This window comes from Vanessa tameamea, chromosome 21 (assembly GCF_037043105.1).
Source record: "Vanessa tameamea isolate UH-Manoa-2023 chromosome 21, ilVanTame1 primary haplotype, whole genome shotgun sequence".
NCBI classification, from domain to species: domain Eukaryota; kingdom Metazoa; phylum Arthropoda; class Insecta; order Lepidoptera; family Nymphalidae; genus Vanessa; species Vanessa tameamea.
In genome coordinates this window covers 5,518,137-5,539,008 of record NC_087329.1, presented here as the reverse complement: position 1 = coordinate 5,539,008, position 20,872 = coordinate 5,518,137, and the positions used below count along the sequence as shown (strand labels likewise).

General features: G+C 31.8%; 4 protein-coding genes across 6 annotated transcripts in view; 1 reads left to right on the top strand and 3 right to left on the bottom strand.

Annotated features, from left to right (window-relative positions):
• The window catches only part of Flo2 (Flotillin 2), a 255,373-nt gene that overhangs the window by 175,831 nt on the left and 58,670 nt on the right, over positions 1-20,872 (top strand). The gene's annotated exons all lie outside the window — the stretch shown is intronic.
• Positions 9,862-12,196, bottom strand: LOC113395528 (glucose dehydrogenase [FAD, quinone]-like). 2 transcript variants are annotated; one of them, XM_026633124.2, is made up of 3 exons: positions 11,945-12,196; positions 11,454-11,587; positions 9,862-11,385 (listed from the first exon to the last, which is right to left on the bottom strand). In XM_026633124.2, the coding sequence occupies exons 1-3, from the start codon at positions 12,114-12,116 to the stop codon at positions 9,865-9,867; spliced, it is 1,827 nt and encodes a 608-aa protein (XP_026488909.2). In that variant the 5' UTR covers positions 12,117-12,196; the 3' UTR covers positions 9,862-9,864. The 2 variants fall into 2 exon arrangements, with proteins under 2 accessions (XP_026488909.2, XP_026488910.2); XM_026633125.2 differs by having other exon boundaries at positions 11,951-12,196.
• LOC113395532 (glucose dehydrogenase [FAD, quinone]-like) lies at positions 12,416-15,511 on the bottom strand. Its single transcript, XM_026633131.2, has 3 exons — positions 13,884-15,511; positions 13,341-13,571; positions 12,416-13,225 (listed from the first exon to the last, which is right to left on the bottom strand). The coding sequence occupies exons 1-3, from the start codon at positions 15,405-15,407 to the stop codon at positions 12,416-12,418; spliced, it is 2,565 nt and encodes an 854-aa protein (XP_026488916.2). The 5' UTR covers positions 15,408-15,511.
• LOC113395523 (glucose dehydrogenase [FAD, quinone]-like) lies at positions 16,635-20,390 on the bottom strand. 2 transcript variants are annotated; one of them, XM_064218326.1, is made up of 4 exons: positions 20,327-20,390; positions 19,339-19,483; positions 18,344-18,514; positions 16,635-18,195 (listed from the first exon to the last, which is right to left on the bottom strand). In XM_064218326.1, exons 2-4 carry the CDS (start codon positions 19,463-19,465, stop codon positions 16,685-16,687), a joined length of 1,809 nt encoding a protein of 602 aa, XP_064074396.1. In that variant the 5' UTR covers positions 19,466-19,483; positions 20,327-20,390; the 3' UTR covers positions 16,635-16,684. The 2 variants fall into 2 exon arrangements, with proteins under 2 accessions (XP_064074396.1, XP_026488904.1); XM_026633119.2 differs by having other exon boundaries at positions 16,636-18,195; positions 20,319-20,387.

Genomic DNA, 20,872 nt, shown 5'->3' with positions numbered 1-20,872 from the left:
AATGGCACAAAGCTCATTGTAAATATAATATTGAAATAATTTGATTACGTGAAAACTAACGATTTAAAGGAAATTTAGTAAAAGAAGGTTTTGAGGGCTGATAAATTGATTTAAAACTGTAGCAATAGAACTTCAACCCTTTAATACCATTATTGTTTGTACAAAAACTTAGATGAGGTGACCATAACCTTTTGACGACAAAAAACATATAAGTAGTTTATGCCACTGTAAGTAATTTTGTAAATTGCATTTAGAAATAGAATTTCAATTTTTTTTCAATATTTTTATGATTACTAGAATCATATGACGTTAAATATTATCAACATATGTTGTTGAGGAATTTTGTGATAGTTTAACTTCGGTGTAAGAGCACAGAATAAAAATCGATCTATCGATTTGTATTTATTTAAAATCGATTTTGATCTCGGATTGTAGATATTATATTAATTTTCACTGATTGATAAATGTATCGTATATATATTTGAAATCTTTAAAAAAGATAATTGAAACCGCTGAAGTCGTTCTCAAGTTATGGCGTGACCAAGGGAAATAGGGATTCGTTTATATATAGATGGCAATCAGACATACAGTGTGATTAATATTCACAACACCGCCGTTGTGATCCATAAAAATAGTCCGTTCTTTTTCTCAGGTCAATGTCACGCATAACGTATCTTTTGTAATAATAATAAATGATATTACAAAGAATTAATATTGATGTAGCCATTTTATTTTTTAGCAGTATATAATTATATTTGTGGATAATTTTTTTTTGTTTTATATATTTTTAAATATTATAAACAATAATCTTCTATACCAATGAGTGAGAGGACCACTTTGGAGATATTCTGAACCCAACGCTAAAATAATAATCAAGATTGGTTCATAAATAATAAGTTACGAAAATATAAATATAAATAAATAAATATATTCCTTTTTATACATAATACTTCACTTAGGGGTAGGGCTCCGAGTGAAGTTTTTACGTTTTTTTTTTAGACTAGTATTGCTAGATAGTAATTGATATGATAATAACTGTAACATAGCCAAACTAATACTAATTTTTGTCGATATACTTAATTGTTTTGTACATAATATTTATATTGTATGAAAATTTTTAATCTTTAAATCTTTAATCTAATAGACAGGATAGATTGTCACCTGCACCAAAAAAAAATTGCATTAATTAAAGTCCAGCGGTTCGGTTGAACTGGTTTAAAATTCAGTTGCAAGATTTGACCCGCAGCACTAACAGGTTCAATTAAAATAAAAAAATAAGTAACCACATAACGCCCTTCGTATATTATAACTTGGATCTTCCAACGCACTGCTAAACAGCGGTTTAGTTATGCTTAAATCCGGACTTCTAATTGACGCAGTTTACGTCACGTCACAGTGTTATTCTTCATCACGGAACAGGAGATGAATTGTAAACACGAATTACTTTTTTTCAGTTTATTGCATTATATATATTTTATATATGTATTTATTTTATTTATATAAGCTTACATATGTTATACGCAGCTTTATGTACGTAATTATTTATATTTATAGTTATGTGTATGTGTGTGTATTCTATATTATTGTATTATATATTGTAAGCCTATAAATTATTTTATATAAAATATTTATAAATAATCATTAAAGTTTATTTACTTCTAGCTTTTGAGTTATATTCAATCACAGTATTATATAAATCTAATGAATACTTTTTGGTCTGACATTTTTATAAATAAAAGCAGAACAAGAATATTTTTGAATTTGACTTGGAAATTGTTAATCTGGGTTGAAAAACGGAAGATGATGGATAATTGTAATAAAACTGGAAAATATAAATATTGTAAACTATATTAAATATCGTTAATTATTTGATGATCCCGTTAACTTGAAGCTTGGTCTTCAATATGCAGTATATTACTAATTCGCAATTTATAGTAATTGTATCGCTTCCCACGTGTATTTTACAACCAGTCCTCTGTCCAAAGCTTGCCTGGAAGAGATCGCTGCTTTAGCGATAAGGTCATCTGTTGGACCTCTCGGAACTTTTGTTAATTCGAATTTGATATTAGTTTATGTATTGGTGTGTAATAAAGAATAAATAAATAAAATATAGATATATATTTTTTATATAATCAAAAAGCTGTTTGTATTGTATTGAATGTAGGCCGAATATTACAACACAGACAACACAACAGAGCCTGAGAATAGTTCAGTTTTTACTCACGTTTAAAGGAAAAATCTTTGCTCTATTTAAAACTCACATAGAACTAGAAATATTGGTAATTTAAAATGTATTTTGTAAAATAATATGTAATTAAGTGTTTGATGCGACATTTCTCAATAAATTTAAATTTTATTTGTAAGACTATAGAATTTATTAAAATAAATATTAAATGTCGCGATGTGTTTTGCAAAACTATTACCTGATTCACAGTAAATAACAATCTTTCACAATCACTTTAAAAAAAACACAAATCACAACACTCGCGACAGTCTCTCGTTATACAACAGTGCAATCTGCGCGCGCGCAACTCACGCGTCCGTATGGCACTGGAGCCACAGCCAGCAGGGTAAGTGAGAGGTCAATGTTAACGTAAGAAACTAAAGTCATTTGGTAATGGTATCTTTACTATAACAAAAAAGTAAGGTGGGGTGCTCGAAAAGCATTTTGTATTTAATAAGCAAGTAATCTGTTTTGTCACAAATCATTCACACTCACACAACCAAAGTGTATGTATAAAGAATTCTCTAACGCAATAATTTCTTAAGAAATTTTTGTTAAACTATTACTCCTCTTAGATTTAACCTGCCTTTGGTCGATAGATTTATAAAGAAAAATAATATCCGTAACAGTCCCACTGCTAAGCAAAAACTTCCGGAGAAAGTTATTCAACCACGCGGTTCCAAGGGCAGGTTGGTGAATGTGAAAAAAATTCATCCGACACATGTAAATCTACATATTGATTAATTACGGAATATTTTATCCGAGTGACTAGTACGAGTTTCCTTCATTGCGGTGTATCTTATCCTCGAGATCAAGGACTTGAAGACACTGCAGCCCCGGTTTAGAACCGGCAATCTTTGATTAAGAAAATTCGTATTACCCATCCAATCACTTTGATTCTTCATAACATAACATCAAATTATCGCAAGTCTCACGATGTTAACGTAACGTTTTGTTATGAGGTCTCAGTATTTCATCTAATAGATACACGCTTGCTGACGAGTCACGATACTATTTTCCAGAGCACGATTTTAATTGGAAAAGACAAATCAACTGGATTACTAAACTCATTGCTTGCTGGAGTTCTGTCTTGCGCACAAAATATGTAATCTATGAATGTCGAGCCAACTGCACAGGGCATATGTGTTTATATTATTATAAAAAACAAAAATGTTCTATGACGATAGCACGTGATAACCGCTGAACCGATTCTGATGTAATTCTTATTCGATTGAGTACTGAAAATATTCTTCTCTTTTGCCTCTAGAAGAAATTTATTATATTTGGTAGGAAGTAAGCGTAAAATTTAAGGAAGGACATGAGCTACTTTTTTGTACCTAAAACCAGACGATCAACCCCTAAAACGCGAATGAAGCCGCGAGGCGGCAACTAGTATTGAGTAAAAGAAAAAGTATTCGAAGGTCGTAATTAAATCGAATTATTATTCTTGGCTTAAGTTATTTTTTTATATTACGTATTTTTTAAACTTGTTTAATTACAAACACTGTCCCAGTTGTGATTTTTATATTGCTCAGTTCCGCTCTGGTTATTATAAAAGATATAATAAATATGCTCTTCCGGAATTGTTAATATTCAAAGTAACATGTTTTTCCAGTATTTAATAAAAAATGAGGGAATAAACGTTAAGTACGGATTTAATATTGGATAAGAAATATTACTCAACTCACTGCAGAACACGATGGTGAATTGTAAGAAAGTAATGTGACATTTTCTATAATAACATTTAAAGGATACACGGAACAACAACAATGATAAATAAACAAGATATATCTAGACTGACATTATGAAGCTGAATAGTTTGTTTGTTTGGTTGAACGCGCTAATCTCAGGAACTACTGGTCCGATTTGGAAAAATATTTTAATGTTAGATAGCCCATTTATCGAGGAAGGCTATATCATCACGCTACGATACTAATAGGAGCAAAATCATGCATACGGCTCAGCTAAGAGACGAGCAACTAGTATAAGTAATAATTATACTAGCTGCTCGTCCCGATTTGTCTTTGTACGTATACTTCGGATATTACAGAATATTATTATTAGACGAAAATATCATTAAGTTTATTTGTTGATTTTTGGGGATTTATGAAACTTTTGGTCTTACCTATATGTATAGATAGGCGAGAGCGCTTCAGTCTACTGTCCTAGAACCGTCTGTGTCACCCACAAATGACACAAACCATCCATTTCTTTGATATTCTAAAGCCATACAGTAATATTCTGTATCGTTGTGTTACGTCTTGAAGGAGCCAGTGTAATCACAAACGCAAGTGACATAACATACCTTTTTTACATATTAAAAGTATTATTATATCCACTGAAATGTTCTTCGCGAATAAACTATTTTGTGTGATTTGTTTATTTGTTTACATTTTTTATTAATATTATTTGTTACTTCCATTAAAATAAAAATAATGACTGAGTTCTTGCTGGTTGTTTTTGATCTATTAAAGTATTTTTGTAAAAAAATAAATAAAAAGCGAGGAATCATATTGATCTTGTTAGAATCGATTAGCTTAAAGTAGACTGTAATAGAAGTTTAGATTAAAAAAATAGGAATCTACTTATGTGGGTGATACTTTTATTTGGTGTACAAAAACTAAAAACAATTTGAACAAATTTACGTCAAAGAGGGGAAAAGGATGTTACGATATTGCCTATCCATATCTAAAGTGATTTTAGCCGAGTTAAACAACATTGCTTAAAGTGTTTATTTTGACAGTCAACACTTACGGTTTGCAGGTTTTTTATACACGTGAATATGTGTATTTTTTTCTGAACGATTTCGGCTACGCCAGTAAATCTCAAGGGAGATCAGCCGACAGCCATATTATAGTGCACGAGTGACTGTGCAAACACTTGTTGACTTCCAGGTAGGATGTATTATATACTTATGTAATTGTATTTAACTAACATGACTTTGTATTTTTAGATGTTGAAAAAGAGTAACTACCGAGTTTGTCTTCTCGGTAGAATCTGCATTCCGAACCGACGGCAGCTTCACTTAATACAGTTTGTTAAATGACGATTTAAAAATGCTTGTTAAAGCCTACTTGAATAAAGTATATTTTGATTTTGACAGAAGAATTCCCTGTTCCTTTACCCGCGTAATACGACACGACATTTCATGTCTATAAGCAATAGGTCATCTAAGTTAACTTAATTTGGGATAAAAATATATTAACGGTATGTACAGCAAGACATATATTCATTTTTATATTAAAAATAACTTTATTGGTTTTCTACATTTTTTTCTTTAGCAGACTTCCAATTCTGATTTCGGTGATTCTGATGCAATAAAAAGTTACTTTAGACCAGTTCGTGTACGTGCAGATATACACATAAGCGTTGCCGTTCCTGTTCGTTCTACATTTGCAGTTTTGCAATAAATAATAGCCGCTCGCTTTGTGGTAACCCTAACCTAACTTCTAATGAGGGCTAAGAAGGCTTTCTCACATGTCAAATATTTTTTGGATCAACAATTAATGAGATTCTTTTATATTACTATCAACCTTAACATAAGTATACACGCATTATTTTACGATACGTAAACAAACTACAAATAAATTCAAAATATAAATTACACAAAATCAGTTTTTAAGTGTAGTCTTATATTAAACCAAGATATATATTGTTGATTGAATTCATTATTGTAATATTACGATTCGAAAGTGCTTCCATAAAATAATAATCAATCATTCAAGATTTTTCTATATTTATTTAATAATATGTGTGTAATCGGACCTATCTTTAAAAGTATTGCGTCAATAATAAATAATTCGCCAGTTTTCATTGTTTTCTTAATAATTGCACTTTGGTTATGTTATTTTTTAAAAATTGTTACCTTATATCGACTGTTTGTTACGCCTTTTCACATGTGACGTCACAATTTATAAACAAATTATATTGATAATGCATATTTGTATATATGTTAAATAAAATGTAGAACTAATAATATTAGTGACGTGGCGCGTAAAAAAAATAATTCAGACACATTATTTTAATATTAGTTTAACGTTTATTTAATTGACAGAAAAATTATGTCACCATTCGATGTTTCATGTAACAATTACTTTTTAATTAGGTATTTGATAACTTTCTAATATAATAAATTTCAAAACGCTATATTATGTTTTAAATAATTGACACAATGATATAAATTAAAAATGTTTGAGAATAATTAAATAATAAAACAAAATATTGTTAAAACAATGAGTTTAACTAAAACTGTGTGTAGAAGAAGGAGACAGATAGATAAAGAGCGCCTGGAGGGGACGCTTTTTCCTTACGTGACGATTTCTGCCATTTCATTTGTTCCAATATTTGAAAAACATTAGGACCCCAACTGACGATAGATAGACGTGACGACAAGTAGGTACACTACATCCGAAAGAACGTAGAGCCGAATGCAATCTGACAAGGAGACTGCATTCGGCTCTACGCTTTAAAAGAAAAAAATGTCACTGTGTCACTTGTGACCCGGCGAGGGAAAACAGCACAGCCTAAAAAAAAAAAAAATGCGACTACAACGAATAGTGCTGATAGATTGTCAGTAAATGGGAACATTGAGACGCAAACGAAAAATGCGGCCTTATTCATAAGTCACGTTTAAAACGGCTTTTCGTAGTTTTTCACTTCGTAGAATATTCTAAGAAATCTGTAAACGTATAACGCATAATACCCATATAAAGATGATTCATATGTTCAGGAACCTTCGTTTAAAATAAACTTTCTTGTATGACCTTACGAAAATGGCATTGATTTAATTTGTTCTGTAATAAGGCACACGAAATACATTCAATGATTAACGTTTCGTTCTACTTTATTATGGGAAGTATTCACGACGGGACTATTGTTTACGAAACAATACGATTTTTTTAAGGAATTCTCTCTGATATTGAGCAAATATGATCGACTTTTGTAAGGTGAGACATATTTTTGATTTACGATGACACTGATAGTATTATATAAAACGTATTTTATGAAACGTTGGCACAATATATTGTATCGTATACAATGTAGAGCATTCTGAAGAAGGTTTTAGTATATAATATTATAATACAGGTAGCTACGCTTGCAGTATAATCCGCTTTAAATTTCGACTACATACGTGACCACCGTGAATTTCACGTTCTTGTAACACTGTCGAAGATTACCTCGAATTGCATCTGTTGCATATGTTGAATGTTTCGACCAGGACTGGATTCAAAGATCTGGGACCTCGGGGCCACAAAGGATTCGAGGCTCGGATTTGTAAATATTATTTTACAAATCCGCCCCTGATTTTGAAATATCATATCTTTGATTTGGTATTTGACTCAAATGAATAATATAATATGTAATAATAATCAATATTGGTGCCTCGCTTTCCTAAACACGCACTTTAATTTTTGGTAAAGATGTTTTTTTTTTTTTTTATGCACCTCTTTAGCATAGTAGCATTTTAATGATTTCAGTTTTACTACCTGCCTTCTAGTATGAATACTAACTAAGTATATAAGCATTTTTCACATGCAGAATACGAAACAATACGAAAATGAAACGAAATTGCAAATATAAAAAAATGCAAATCGTTGTAGGTACTTAATGCTAATCAAAATAAAAATGTGTTGAATCTAAATACGAATGAGTTTCCTAACGTGTCGTTTCAAATGCGAAAGCGAAACTATTACTACACGTCTGACGAAATCACGTCAAGGTTCACCCTTGTGACATAACGCACTACCCATCTCATTGTTGAATAGACAATCCTTTTGGGTATAGGCAGTTATTTAAACTTCGAACTACTAGAATATCAGCGTCAATAGTTTTAACAGTAAAGTATTGTTCAATCGAGGACTAAGATTCGATGGTACTGTAAATCTAGTCTTAAATGAGGGAAGTGAAAATGTAAATCTTAACCTAGTTTTAAAAATACTGTATAGATTAATTTTAATAATTATTTGAAGAAAACTATTTACGATTCTTTTATTAAACGTCTTGATCTATGCAAGTTCTGATTAGCTTAGAGATTGTGTTTAACAGAAACCACTGTCGTTAAGACGAAATATGTGGTTTTGGAAACTTAATATAATTATACAAAAAAAAATCGAAAAAAACCCTTTATTTTTGGAATGCATAATTTATTTAATTAATTGGAATACGGTTCTCTAATAAAACACAAATATTAACAATTTAACGTAATATTAAAAATGAACGTTTAAATTGTACGTAAATGGGAAATCCTTTACTGTCAAACATCGTTTTATTAAATTTGCTATTATTGTTTTTCAGGGTCTGATTATTAAACTTTGTATTTTGTTTTATTATTTAATACTAAATGTCGCCCGCGGCTTCGCTAGCGTTTTAGGGGTTGTTGGTTAGGTTTTAGGTAAAAAACCTATATAACACTTAAGGTTCAAGCTTGTTTCAGGCCGATTTCATTGAATTCGTTTCAGTGGTTTAGCTGTTAAAGATTAATAGACAGACAAAAATAACAACAGACAGAGTTACTTTCTCATTTATAATATTAGTATAGATAAGCCTTCTCGCTTGAGAATAGTCTCAATTTAATATTAGACACAGAGTATTAATTAAAGCTAATAATATTAGATTGTTTTGAGCCATACAACAATACAACATTTATAACAGCAAATGGCTGACAACATACTGAAGATATTTAATATCAATATTTATTGTATCGCAAATATTAACGTTATAAGCTATGAGTAATCATGAATTAAAATATTTGTTAAATTTGTATAAATAATTTGGCTATATATTTATAGCGGAGAAATAAAGAATAATATCACAGGAAAGGAAAATGGCGAGGGTTAGGGTGTTCCGAAGGTCCAGGCCGGTCTGAACAGGACTAAATGGTTTTTGCAAGAAGCAAGGAAGAATGATCAAGAATCATTGTGTTAATTAAAAAAAATGGTTACTGAAAAATTTACTCTCATTATTTTTATAATGTCAGCTGGGAGACGTCCACTGTTGGACATAGGCTTCCCCCAAAGATTTTCACGTGGGCCGAACTTGGTCCACCCGAATCCAACGGTTTCCTGTGATTTTTCAAAAACCGTCGGTCAATCTCGTGTGGGCTTGCCTTCACTGCATTTATTAATTTAATTACTCTTAACTCTTTTCTTTTTTCAGCACATTCTATAAGATTATATGTACATATATAATTATAGTTTGTTTTGCTTATAAAGTTCTACGATGAAAAATTTCTTAATAATGTTAAATTATGCACAACACATGTGTCAGAGGCTTCTGAGTTCTGCCCTCTAACTTCACATATGGCATATTTGACCTGACATCGACATTTAAACTAAGAATGTATTTTTAATTTTTCATAATTACATAATTTTATGTGTCATTTACCATTCGGCATGTTTGTGTTAGTAACGTTTTACAGTGACAAGTTTAACTTAATTTAATACAAAGCCATAATATTTTTTAACGTTTTAGATTAATATGTACATGACATATATGTGACATATTGAAAAAAATGTCTGAAAGCTACTTTATTAATAATATTTAACATAAACAGCTTAGATATATTACACTTATTTATTAAAAATATACGTATCTTATAAAATAATCAATATTCATGTTGAAATAATTTGAGATTTTAACAGTTATAGTTCATCTTTGCTATCGTAATGCTTTTTTATAATATCAACAGCTTTTCGAGCTATCACTAATGTCGCAGCCATAGTGTTACCTCCCGGTATGGTAGGCATGATACTTGCATCAACAACTCTAAGATTTGAAATTCCGTGAATTTGTAAATCGTGATTTACAACGGCATTGACGTCGTTTCGTGGACCCATTTTAGCGGTACCAACGGGATGGTAAATAGTAGTCGCCATATGACTTATATAGCACCACCAATAGTTGTCCGTATTGAATAAATGTTCATTACATGTTCGGATGCTAACGTTCAGTAATTCAATTCCCATTTCGCGAAAAATGGAAGTTTTTTCAAGTTTGTGGACAAAATCAATAGCTCTTAAGAATGTACGTACATCGTCAGGATGTTGAAAATAATTAGCCTTTATAATAGGCGCTGTTAAGGGTCGTTTTGGCAGAAGTATCTCACCTGTAGATTTGGGACGCAGAAGTGTAGGATAAATACCCAAAAAATCGTGATCTATATTCAAATCTTCTATTGCTTCGATGATTTCAATTTTATAACCGAGCCCTTCGAGGTAAGGTTTTAAAACAAAATTATCATTTTTAGTAAAATAGAAATAGTGGAATTGAATATCAGGATAATCCAAATTTCTCTCTGTATCAATAAAACCCATATAATCAGTTAAACCGATGTTAGAGAATGGACCAGTTTTAGTTAGCATATACTGAAGCAGAAGTATATTTATAACGTCAGTTGATGTGGTCATATTCATATTCGTTTTCAAAAACAGAGGAAGGAGGACGTGATCTTGTAAATTTTGTCCTACTTTTAAATTTTGATGGCAATCAATACCAATTTCATCGAGATGCGACTTTGGTCCGATTCCCGACATCATAAGTATTTGCGGGGTGGCGATCGAACCAGCCGATAAGATTACTTCTTTATTTGCAGTAATGTTCATTATGATACCGCTTTTGTGCTTCACTACTACACCACAGGCTTGTTTATTTAGAGGGTCTATAATTACCTTTTCAACAAGTGTATTTTTCATAACAAATAATTTATCAGTATCTTTGAAATATTGTTTTGCAGTATTCATACGTTTTCCATTTTGTGTCAAAAGACGTGTCTTTTTAGTTCCAACGATAGCTTCGTGACTTTTATAGTTGTGTGATGTGAAGTTTAATTCATTCCATGCATTGTCGAGAATTTTGTACCATTCATTGTCATAACCTTTAAACTCAGGATCTGTGATTTTGAAAAGTGCCTCTTGTTCATTGAAATAAGTTACGAGATTTTCATAGTCCCAACCAGGGTTACCAAGATTGTACCATTCTGCGTAATCCTGAGGGTGGCCACGAAGATAAATCATAGCATTTATTGAACTTGATCCACCAAGCCCTTTACCTTTGCTCCATATGCAACTGTTGTCTTTAAAACCTAAACAACTGTTGTCATCTGGGTGCGTTTTATAAGACCAGTCGTTACTTGAATTTTGGTTTAAGAATAAAAATGCCGGTATCTACAAATAATAAATTCATATTAGTATGTTGTACTTACATTAAAGTCGTCATTATAAGACACTATTACCTCAGTATCAATGCCGGGGTCGTCACCAGCTTCTATCAGTAATATTTTCCATGATGGAAAAGCATTTGATAACCGGCTTGCAAACAAAGAACCTGCTGTTCCTGCACCGACAACTATGAAATCAAATGATATGCCTGAAAAGACAGCAAAATACATTAAACTTTAAGTATGTGAAGTTACGAAAACAGCGTTAAATGAAATTAAGGAGTATATGTTTATTAATCAAATAAGAAGTAATTGAACACATTGTAAATATTCAAGCCTTTATGACTCAACTTATATGCACATAGAGATTTGAAATTCGTAAGGTTATTCTTAACAGGTTAGGATCGCAGGAGTTATTGTCGTTAAAACTTTTAACAGAATTTTGTCACATAGTTGGATTGGAAGTACAAATGTTAATTATGTTTTGATAACAAGCATTGCTTACTTTAAGTATTTGATTTGTCTCCAAGTAATTATATTTCGCATCATTAATTAAATATTCTTACCCGAACCTTCTTCAAGGATTTCTCGAGAGTTATCGGGTGGCCAATGGAAGTCATCCAATATCGTGCAATGTACAGCAACCACTGTTGACACAGCTTTTAAGAATATTTCTCCAGTTATTCCACTGAATGGCAATGGGCACATAGATGATATTTGTGCTTCTAAATGTTCCATTTTGTTCTACTTCTTCGAGTTACATAACGTTATGTAAATTAAAATACAATTTAATATGTTTTGCTTACGTCAGGATGTCAGTTATACGATCAACTTAAATAACTATTGCACGTAAATTTCTTCTTTATATTCCTATTAATCTTATTTGTAAAATGATATCAACTTGATTGTTAATAAAGGGTAGGCAGTTAAGTAAAATTAAACTCGTATAAAAAAATTATATGGCTTTATTTTATTTATAAACAATATTTTTTTACAAATAATTAGAAATGATAATTTTTTTTTTGGATATTTAATTTTTATAATTGTATTTCATATTTTAATCCATTATAATATAACCAAATATTGCTTTTTTTAGGTTCGTTTGATATTGATTCCGTGTTCGATATAAATTTATTATCTTTTCTGGTATCGAAATTATCGTTTATATTATTATAATACATTATGTTTTGTTTATAATTCTTACTTTGGTCAGAAAGTATGGGACTATATCCTTTAAAATAGTCGATATTTCGGGAATTCGTACTCAATATCGACTCTGTCATCGTCTTACAATATTCATCTCCATTGTACGGATACGGCCTCAATAGTTTAGGCGAAACCTTATTGTTTACGGCATTTGACGTAAATCGGGGTCGATCACCTTTTGCCTGCTTATTTTCTTTTATTTCTTTACTATAATATGAATTAGGTAAGAAGTTAGAAATGTTATTTTTTTCAAAACCGCCTCTAGATGCTTTCGTTGATTTTATGGAAATGTCAGTAACATTTTGTTTACCTGATTGGTTGGTAATTGATTTTTCGTATTGTTTTAGGATGTCTTGTGATAAATACGGGAAAAGACTAGATATTTCATTAAATATATTTGGTGTTGATTTACTATTTTCCACATGTCTTGGTTCGATTTTTACTATATTGTTTTTATCTTGATATTTCAAATTAGGTACTGTATCATACTTAAATCTAACAATTCTTGAGTCAGACCAATCTTTTTTAATTATGTCTGATGCCTTTTCGGCTATCATGATTATTGGAGCATTAGTATTACCGCTAACAATTGTTGGCATTACACTACCATCGATAACTCGAAGATTGGTGATTCCGTGAACCTGAAATAAGTGTTTAAAACATTTTTAACATCTTTTTAAATTGTTTGCTATCTTGGAACAAGGAATAAGTCAAACAAATCAATGTTTAAGTTTCTTTTTAATGATTTAAACTTACTTTTAATTTTGTGTCTACTACTGCTTCGGTATTCTTCGCAGGGCCCATAGCACAGGTACCTACTGGATGATAAATTGTCAAGGAATGATGACGCGCTTGACACTCCAAATGCTCGTCAGACATTAAAGAGTGTTTTTTGCAACCCGGATTGCGATTCGGATTTGGTCGAGCATTAACTTCTTTTAATGCGGGCTGTTCTACCAACATTTGAGCAATTCTAGCGCCTTCAATCTAAAAAAAATACAATTATAATAATAAAAAAATATCTTTACAATTAATTCTATACAAACACGCTGTATATGGCTAGATTTATTATTTTTAGAACCCGCTAGAGCGGAGAGCTATAGTCGGATATCAAGCGTGTCAAATACTTTCAAGAACACAATATTATTAAGTAATTTAGTAAGGTAATCCAGAACTATATTAAGTATAAAATATTCTTACTAATTAAATTTGCAATTTAATTATTATATATATAAAATTATTTAAAGCAAATTACATATTATAATTTTGTTATGGATTGTTGAAAGAATTAACACTTACCAGTCTAGCCATATCTTCTTGATCTGAATAGTAGTTCGGGTAAATTAATGGTGCTGTATTAGGATCAGAATTACTTAGCTTAATATATCCACGACTCTTAGGTCTAAGCAATAAAGGTACTATAGAAAACGAAGACTTATACAAAATATCCTCATACAAATCCGCATACGTTGCATCAGTAAGTCCATTCGCACGTTTCCCAAACAAGCCACCATCCATATTATCTGCAGAAGGTGCAATAAAAAGCTGGATATCTGGATAATCTTCTACTGGGTTTTGGTATTTTGTGTTAACAAAAGCCATCGCTTCAGCTTCCATCATACTATATAAAGGACCATTTCGATTAATTGCAAAATCAATTAAACTACCAATAGAAGACACTGTGTGGTAATTAAAGCAGTAGTCGGATCCATTTGTATAGGGATTATCAAACAGAAAGGAATGCCCGCCCATAGCAATGTGGTCTTGAAGATTCTTTCCGACGCCGGGTAAATGAGCTATGGGATCTATACCAAGACTTTTCAATTCCGCACTGTCTCCGATCCCCGATAACATTAAAATTTGTGGCGATTGAATTGTTCCAGCTGATAATATAACTTCTTTATTAACTTTTATAACGTTTGATATTCCATTTTTGGTAAATTTGACACCGTATGTATTTTTATGATCATCTATCAATATTTTTTCTACCAAAGAGTGAAGACTGATGTGAAGATTGCCTCGTTTTGCTGCCGGTCTGAGATATCCTTTAGCGGTACTGCATCGAAGGCCATCACGTAAAGTTGCATGAGATTTTGTAAATCCAGTTTGAAATTCACCATTTACATCTACTATTCTGTAGCCAAACTGTTCGCCAGCTTCTAAAATTTTTTTTGTAATCGGTTGTTCATATCTGAAATTTTCAATAGATATAGGACCTCCAGTAGAATGATATGGATCGTTTTGGTATTCGGGGATTCTCATGTCTTCCGCTTTGAGAAAGTATTTTAAAACGTCGTTGTATGCCCAACCTTCATTGCCTAACATTGCCCAGTTATCGTAATCTTTTCTATTTCCTCTTATATATAGCATTGCGTTTAAAGTGCTCGATCCACCTAGAACTTTACCACGTGGCCACTTACATCTATTTCCCACCATACTTAAACAATAATCACTACTCGGTTCTGTCACAAACTGCCAATCTAAAGACGATGTTTGTAAAGCTGGAAATAATACCGGTACTTCTGAAAGGACGTTTTCATCTGGTCCTGCTTCTAATAAAAGTATATTCCAATCTGGATTCTCAGAAAGTCGACTTGCGATAACTGATCCGGCGCTACCACCTCCGATTATAATAAAATCATAGCAGTTATACAGCTCATCAACTGGTACATCTTTTACTCGATGTTCAGCATCTTCTATGTCTGGCCTGTAGAGATGAATAACCATGCGTAACATTAATATGGATCCCAATCCTGGTAGGAGCCCAAATAGAATCCTCGTACCAGACACTAAAGGTCTCAATGAGAAATTATGACTAGCCATGGTCAATAATGTGTGATCACATTACAATATTTATTCTTTTAATACATTGTAATGTCAATTGTTATTATTTTGCTGATGTAAGTGATGCAAAGTTGTTGCTTATAACTGTGCACGTCGTGTTTTTTTTTTAAATATAGAGTAGTTATTATGTTTTGATTAAAATTAGAAACATTCTAGTGTAATTTAATGTGCTAAAAAAAAAACTATACATATGTATATATTTTAATGTGTAAAACTAAAAATGGGATTTCTAAAATAATATCTTCCAGACAATCTTTGGGTAGATGATACAATATATTAAATTAATGCTGCTAGGAAGTGTTGAGATGCTACCTAATTACTTAAATTAATTTAATAAAAATGGCAGATAGATATCACTTTTAATTATAAAAAACAACGTACTGTATTGTTTAAGATATTTCATAATGATAAATTATTTATATATTTAATCCTATGTACGTAAAATCACGTGACATAATATTAACATTAAATAATAAGTAGAATAAAATATTTTAAGTTTTCTTGCCGTTTAAAGTCATATGAAAATAAGTTATAAAAAATGTGGAGGTTCAAGAATCATAATAAAATTATAAATTTATATTTTTTGTTCTCTATTATAATAGTCTAGTCTATGTCGATTGTAGTATGACTTATAAAAGTCAGCAAAATTAATTTATACCGCAATAGCATGCGATACACTTGCTTGACCGATTTATCTTTTTACAGTCTTAAACCTTCTTCTCCTTAAACTTAATCATTATTGGCATTTAGGAGATAGGTTTTAGCTTAAATAATGTTAAAGTTAGGTCTATATGAAAAATATAAAAGGGACAAACAACGCATATTGTAATAAAACATGCTTCTGTTAAAGACAGTGCTAATGTATCTGTTATTTATACGTTGACAAATGACGTGACAAATTTCTAAGCATTACTTGAAATTAAATCACGTATTTATATTATGCTCAATATATTATATGATTGGATGAAATTCACTCAAACAGAATAAAGGAAAGTAAGGGGAAAAATGTTACACATCAATAAAACACAAAAGTTTCGTTGTAAAATTAAATTTAATTATGTTTTTTAAATTAAATTATGATATATTTATTTGGGAATATTCTTTGTCTAATTCAATACTAGAGTCAGAGGAATGTCATTGAATTTTATTTAATTTAAGTACATATATAAAATTAAAATTATACTAAAATAAATAAATAAGTTATTTTTATGTACAGTACACTTAGAATTATATTTATTTGCGTTTGTACGATTAAATCAGGCGTAGTATCTGGACATCCGACGTTTTAACCAATACTCTTTAATCATATCGCTGCCCTTTTCTCCAATCATGATAATGGGAGCATTTGTATTACCGCTTACTAAATTGGGCATAATACTTCCATCTATAACTCTGAGTCCTCTTACACCATACACTTTTAGTTCGTGATCAACTACAGCCTGGGGATCCCAGTAAGGTCCCATCTTAGCTGTTCCGACAGGATGGTATATTGTACACGTATATTGTCTTATCATACACTCCCAAAACGCATCAGTAAATTTTTGAATATGATGACAACCGGGAAAAACGTGTTTGTTAAATACAGAAGCATGTTTCTGAAAAGCCCTTGTTCTAGACACTGAAAATGCAATTTTAACTCCTTCGACTAAAGTTTTTACGTCCATCTCATCAGTCAAGTAATTTGGGTAAATATAAGGGTAATCGTAAGGATTTGCACTTCTTAATTGAATAAAGCCTTTACTCTTGGGACGCAATAACATTGGAATAATGCTCCATACGTCTAGGTTGTTTATCGGCTCAAAAACTGCTCTGTAAAATTTATCGGTTAAGCCGTGAATTTTTCGGAGCTGCTCACCTCCGTCGGAGTTAGTTGCCCCAGATATAAAATGAAACTCTATATCGGGGAAATCGTCTGAAGCATTAACATACTTCGTATTGACGAATGCCAATCCCTCTACTCCACCCATGATCGTTAATGGCCCCTCGCCCATCACTGCATATTCCATTAAAGTGCTCATAGTATGAAGTCTATTTTCAACAATTGAAATCGGTTTGTTAACCATAAAGGCTAAACCTCCTAAGCCTATATGGTCTTGAAGATTTTTGCCTACTTGAAGGTTCTGAATTAATGGTATCCTATGTTTTACTAATTCTTCCGTGGGGCCAATGCCTGATAGTAGAAGTAATTGAGCGGAATTAATTGTGCCGGCTGAAAGAATTACTTCTTTACGAGCTCTTATTCTATACATCTTTTTATTTTTCACAAATTCCACCCCAAAAGCAATCCTCGTTCTCGGATCTATCATGACTTTGGTAACAAAAGAATTGATCGAGATGTGGAGGTTCTTTCGATCCTTTGCCGGTCGCAAAAAAGCTTTTGAGGTTGAACACCGGTGTCCTCTCCTTAACGTACCCTGAGCCACCATAAATCCCGTTTGGTTCTCACCGTTTATGTCTCTGTTGAGGTAACCCATTTCTATTCCAGCATCAATGAAACTCGATACGAGTGCTGTGTGATAGGGAGCTTCTGAAATAGTTAAATATCCTCCAGTTCTGTGATATGGCGTTTTCGCTAAGTAAGGATTCCGATTATCTTCAGATTTCTTAAAGTAATATAAAACATCCTTATATCCCCATCCTTCATTTCCAAGTGATTCCCAAATATCGTAGTCTTTTTTGTTTCCTCTCAAGTATAACATGTAGTTTAATACTGAGCTTCCTCCGAGAACTTTTCCCCGGGGCCAGTTGCACCGGCCACCTTCCATTGCTAAAAATATATAAATATCTGACTAAGCATTCAGCAGGAAATTGACAAATGTGGAAAACGACTTAAAAACAAATTGTTAAATTTTATCTATTTTTTTGTCATTGTAGAGTATTACTTAGTTGTTATGAAAATAAACTAAAAACCTTACCTAAACAACTGGTTCCTTGAGGTTCAGTCTTATATTTCCAGTCAAGCTTACTAAGTTGCAGGTAGCCTGCCAGTAGAGGCACATCAGATATTTCAGTTTCATCTCCACCTGCTTCAAGGAGGAGAACATTCCAATAACCAATTTCGGAGAGACGATTTGCCACTACGGCTCCTGAAATTAAAAAGTTAGCAAATTTACTTTTAAGCAAATTGTCAAAGGTAGCTTAGATTTAAATGATAAATTTAAATAAATTCAATTATACAAGTTTTCACTTAACCAGATATATAACAAAAGTTGTTGTCTTGGTCTAATCTTGCAAGCTAAAATAGAGTCATGTCCACTTCACAATTTCTATGTATACGGGGTTGAAATTTAATAAATAGATTCAGTCCCGATGACAGTGCATATTTATGGTATGGACTTTACACCCAGGATTTCTAAGAGTTTCCAGGAAAACGCCATAACGGTTACCAACATTTTCTCAATAAAATTTGCAATTTTTGTATATAGAAACTTGTTTTTTAAATGTATTTTTAATACCAATTTATTGATATTTCAATATTTTTTTTAAATATTTTAATAAATAATTTATATAGTGTAATATAAATAGGTTTCAATTTCTCACGACACTCTTTGACAAGTAACATGGGGTGATCAAATGACGAAAGAAACTAAGGAAGTGTTTTAATACAACGGTTAATATAATTTTAATTATTTTATCAGTTTTGAAATTGCTGTAGTACACTCAGTAGCCAGAATATATACTATGAGTATCGGTTTATAAAATATGTAATAAAGTTTGTGAAAAATTTCAGATTAATCCGTTGGTGAAACTTTTATAAAATTCAGTTGCAAGATAGACATATTGAGATGAAGTGAGGGTGAAATAAAGGCTTGTGAAAAAACAGAGTCGATGAAAAGAGATATTTTAGTAAGATTAAGAGAAGTATAATGTTATGTCTGCCAAGGGTGTCCAGTTTTTAGTACCTACTAACCAGCAGATCCAGCGCCTACGACGATGAAGTCGTACTCGGGTAATAGTTGCGAATCTGGTACATCCGTCGGTCTTCCTTCAGGGTCTGTTTGGTCAAATTGGTAGTAGGCTATCGCCGCGACTAACATAGGGATGAACCATGCAACCTGAAGTTTATATAAACATATATTAGTAACATCTGTGAAGAAGTAATTTTGCTCTTATTTACTTGGTGGTAGGGCTTTGTGCTAGTCCGTCTGGGTAGGTACTACCCACTCATCAGATGTTCTACCGCCAACCAGCAGTATCCAGGGCTGTTGTGTTCCGGATTGAAGGGTGAGTGAGCCAGTGTAACTACAGGCACAAGGGACAAACATCTTATATACCAAGGTTGGTGGCGCATTGGCGATGTAAGGAACAGTTAATATGTCTTACAGCCCTTGTCTATGGACGGTGGTGACCACGTATCATTAGGTGGCCCAATTGCACCTCTGTTTACTTATATCATAAAAAAAATACATGGTACAAGAGACATCATTCCTTTACACAGTACACTACGTTTATTTGACCAGAGAGGCTCAACCCTAAAATAAATTCATTTAAAAGTGTTAGATTATTCGTTTACTTTAAATTTAACTTTGTGTGATATATATTTTTTACTTTAGTAAACTTTTATATGTACACGATAATAATAAAAAATAGTTTTTCATAAATGAATTATTGAAGTTTGAAACACAAACGCATTATAATCATTAATGTATCGGGATCTAATGTTGACGAAATCGACGTATCGACGAAAAAATGCAGACAAGTTTTATTATTTTTCGCCGTAGTAAAACCTTATGTTGTGATAAAAGCCTTTTATTTTAATTTTTATTGTATTCTTCACAAATTATAAATAGCCTATGTCGAAAAGACAGACATTTACGCATTTAGCATTTTTTTAAAAATAAAATATACATATTACATATACAATGAAAGTGTGTCGGTTGCAATAGTTACCTGCGTACCTGCAGCTGCGATGGTCGTGCCAGATATCACGTCGGCGGCCGCGTTCACTATCGCACTCATTGTACTGGAAGCAAGGACAGACAGAATACAGTTAACTGATTATGCTTTAAAGGATACGAAGTTATAGTTTGTAGGATATTAATAATAAATTCCTTATATAGTATCCCGAATATTCTGCACCTCAAAAAACGATGGTCACGATCGATTTGATTTAAACTAAAACATATCGCTTCTACGATCTATCTAAATTTAAAAGTTAAATCTAAATCTATTCAGCCTTTAAACAATGTTGTCCATTACAACATGAAACGATTTTGTTTAATTTTATTTTCAGCTTCGAAAATTACAATCTCGACGGCAAAGGGCTCCTCTCACCTTTGAGAAGAAGGTTGTAACATCAACTGTACTTTGAGTCATTATCACCAATAAAACTATGATCGAAAATGATACAGGCATGACTACCAATTATATAACTTAATTAATAATGAGTGTTTCCATTTTTGATTTAAAAACAATTACGTTTTATTATTTTAAATGTTTTTTTT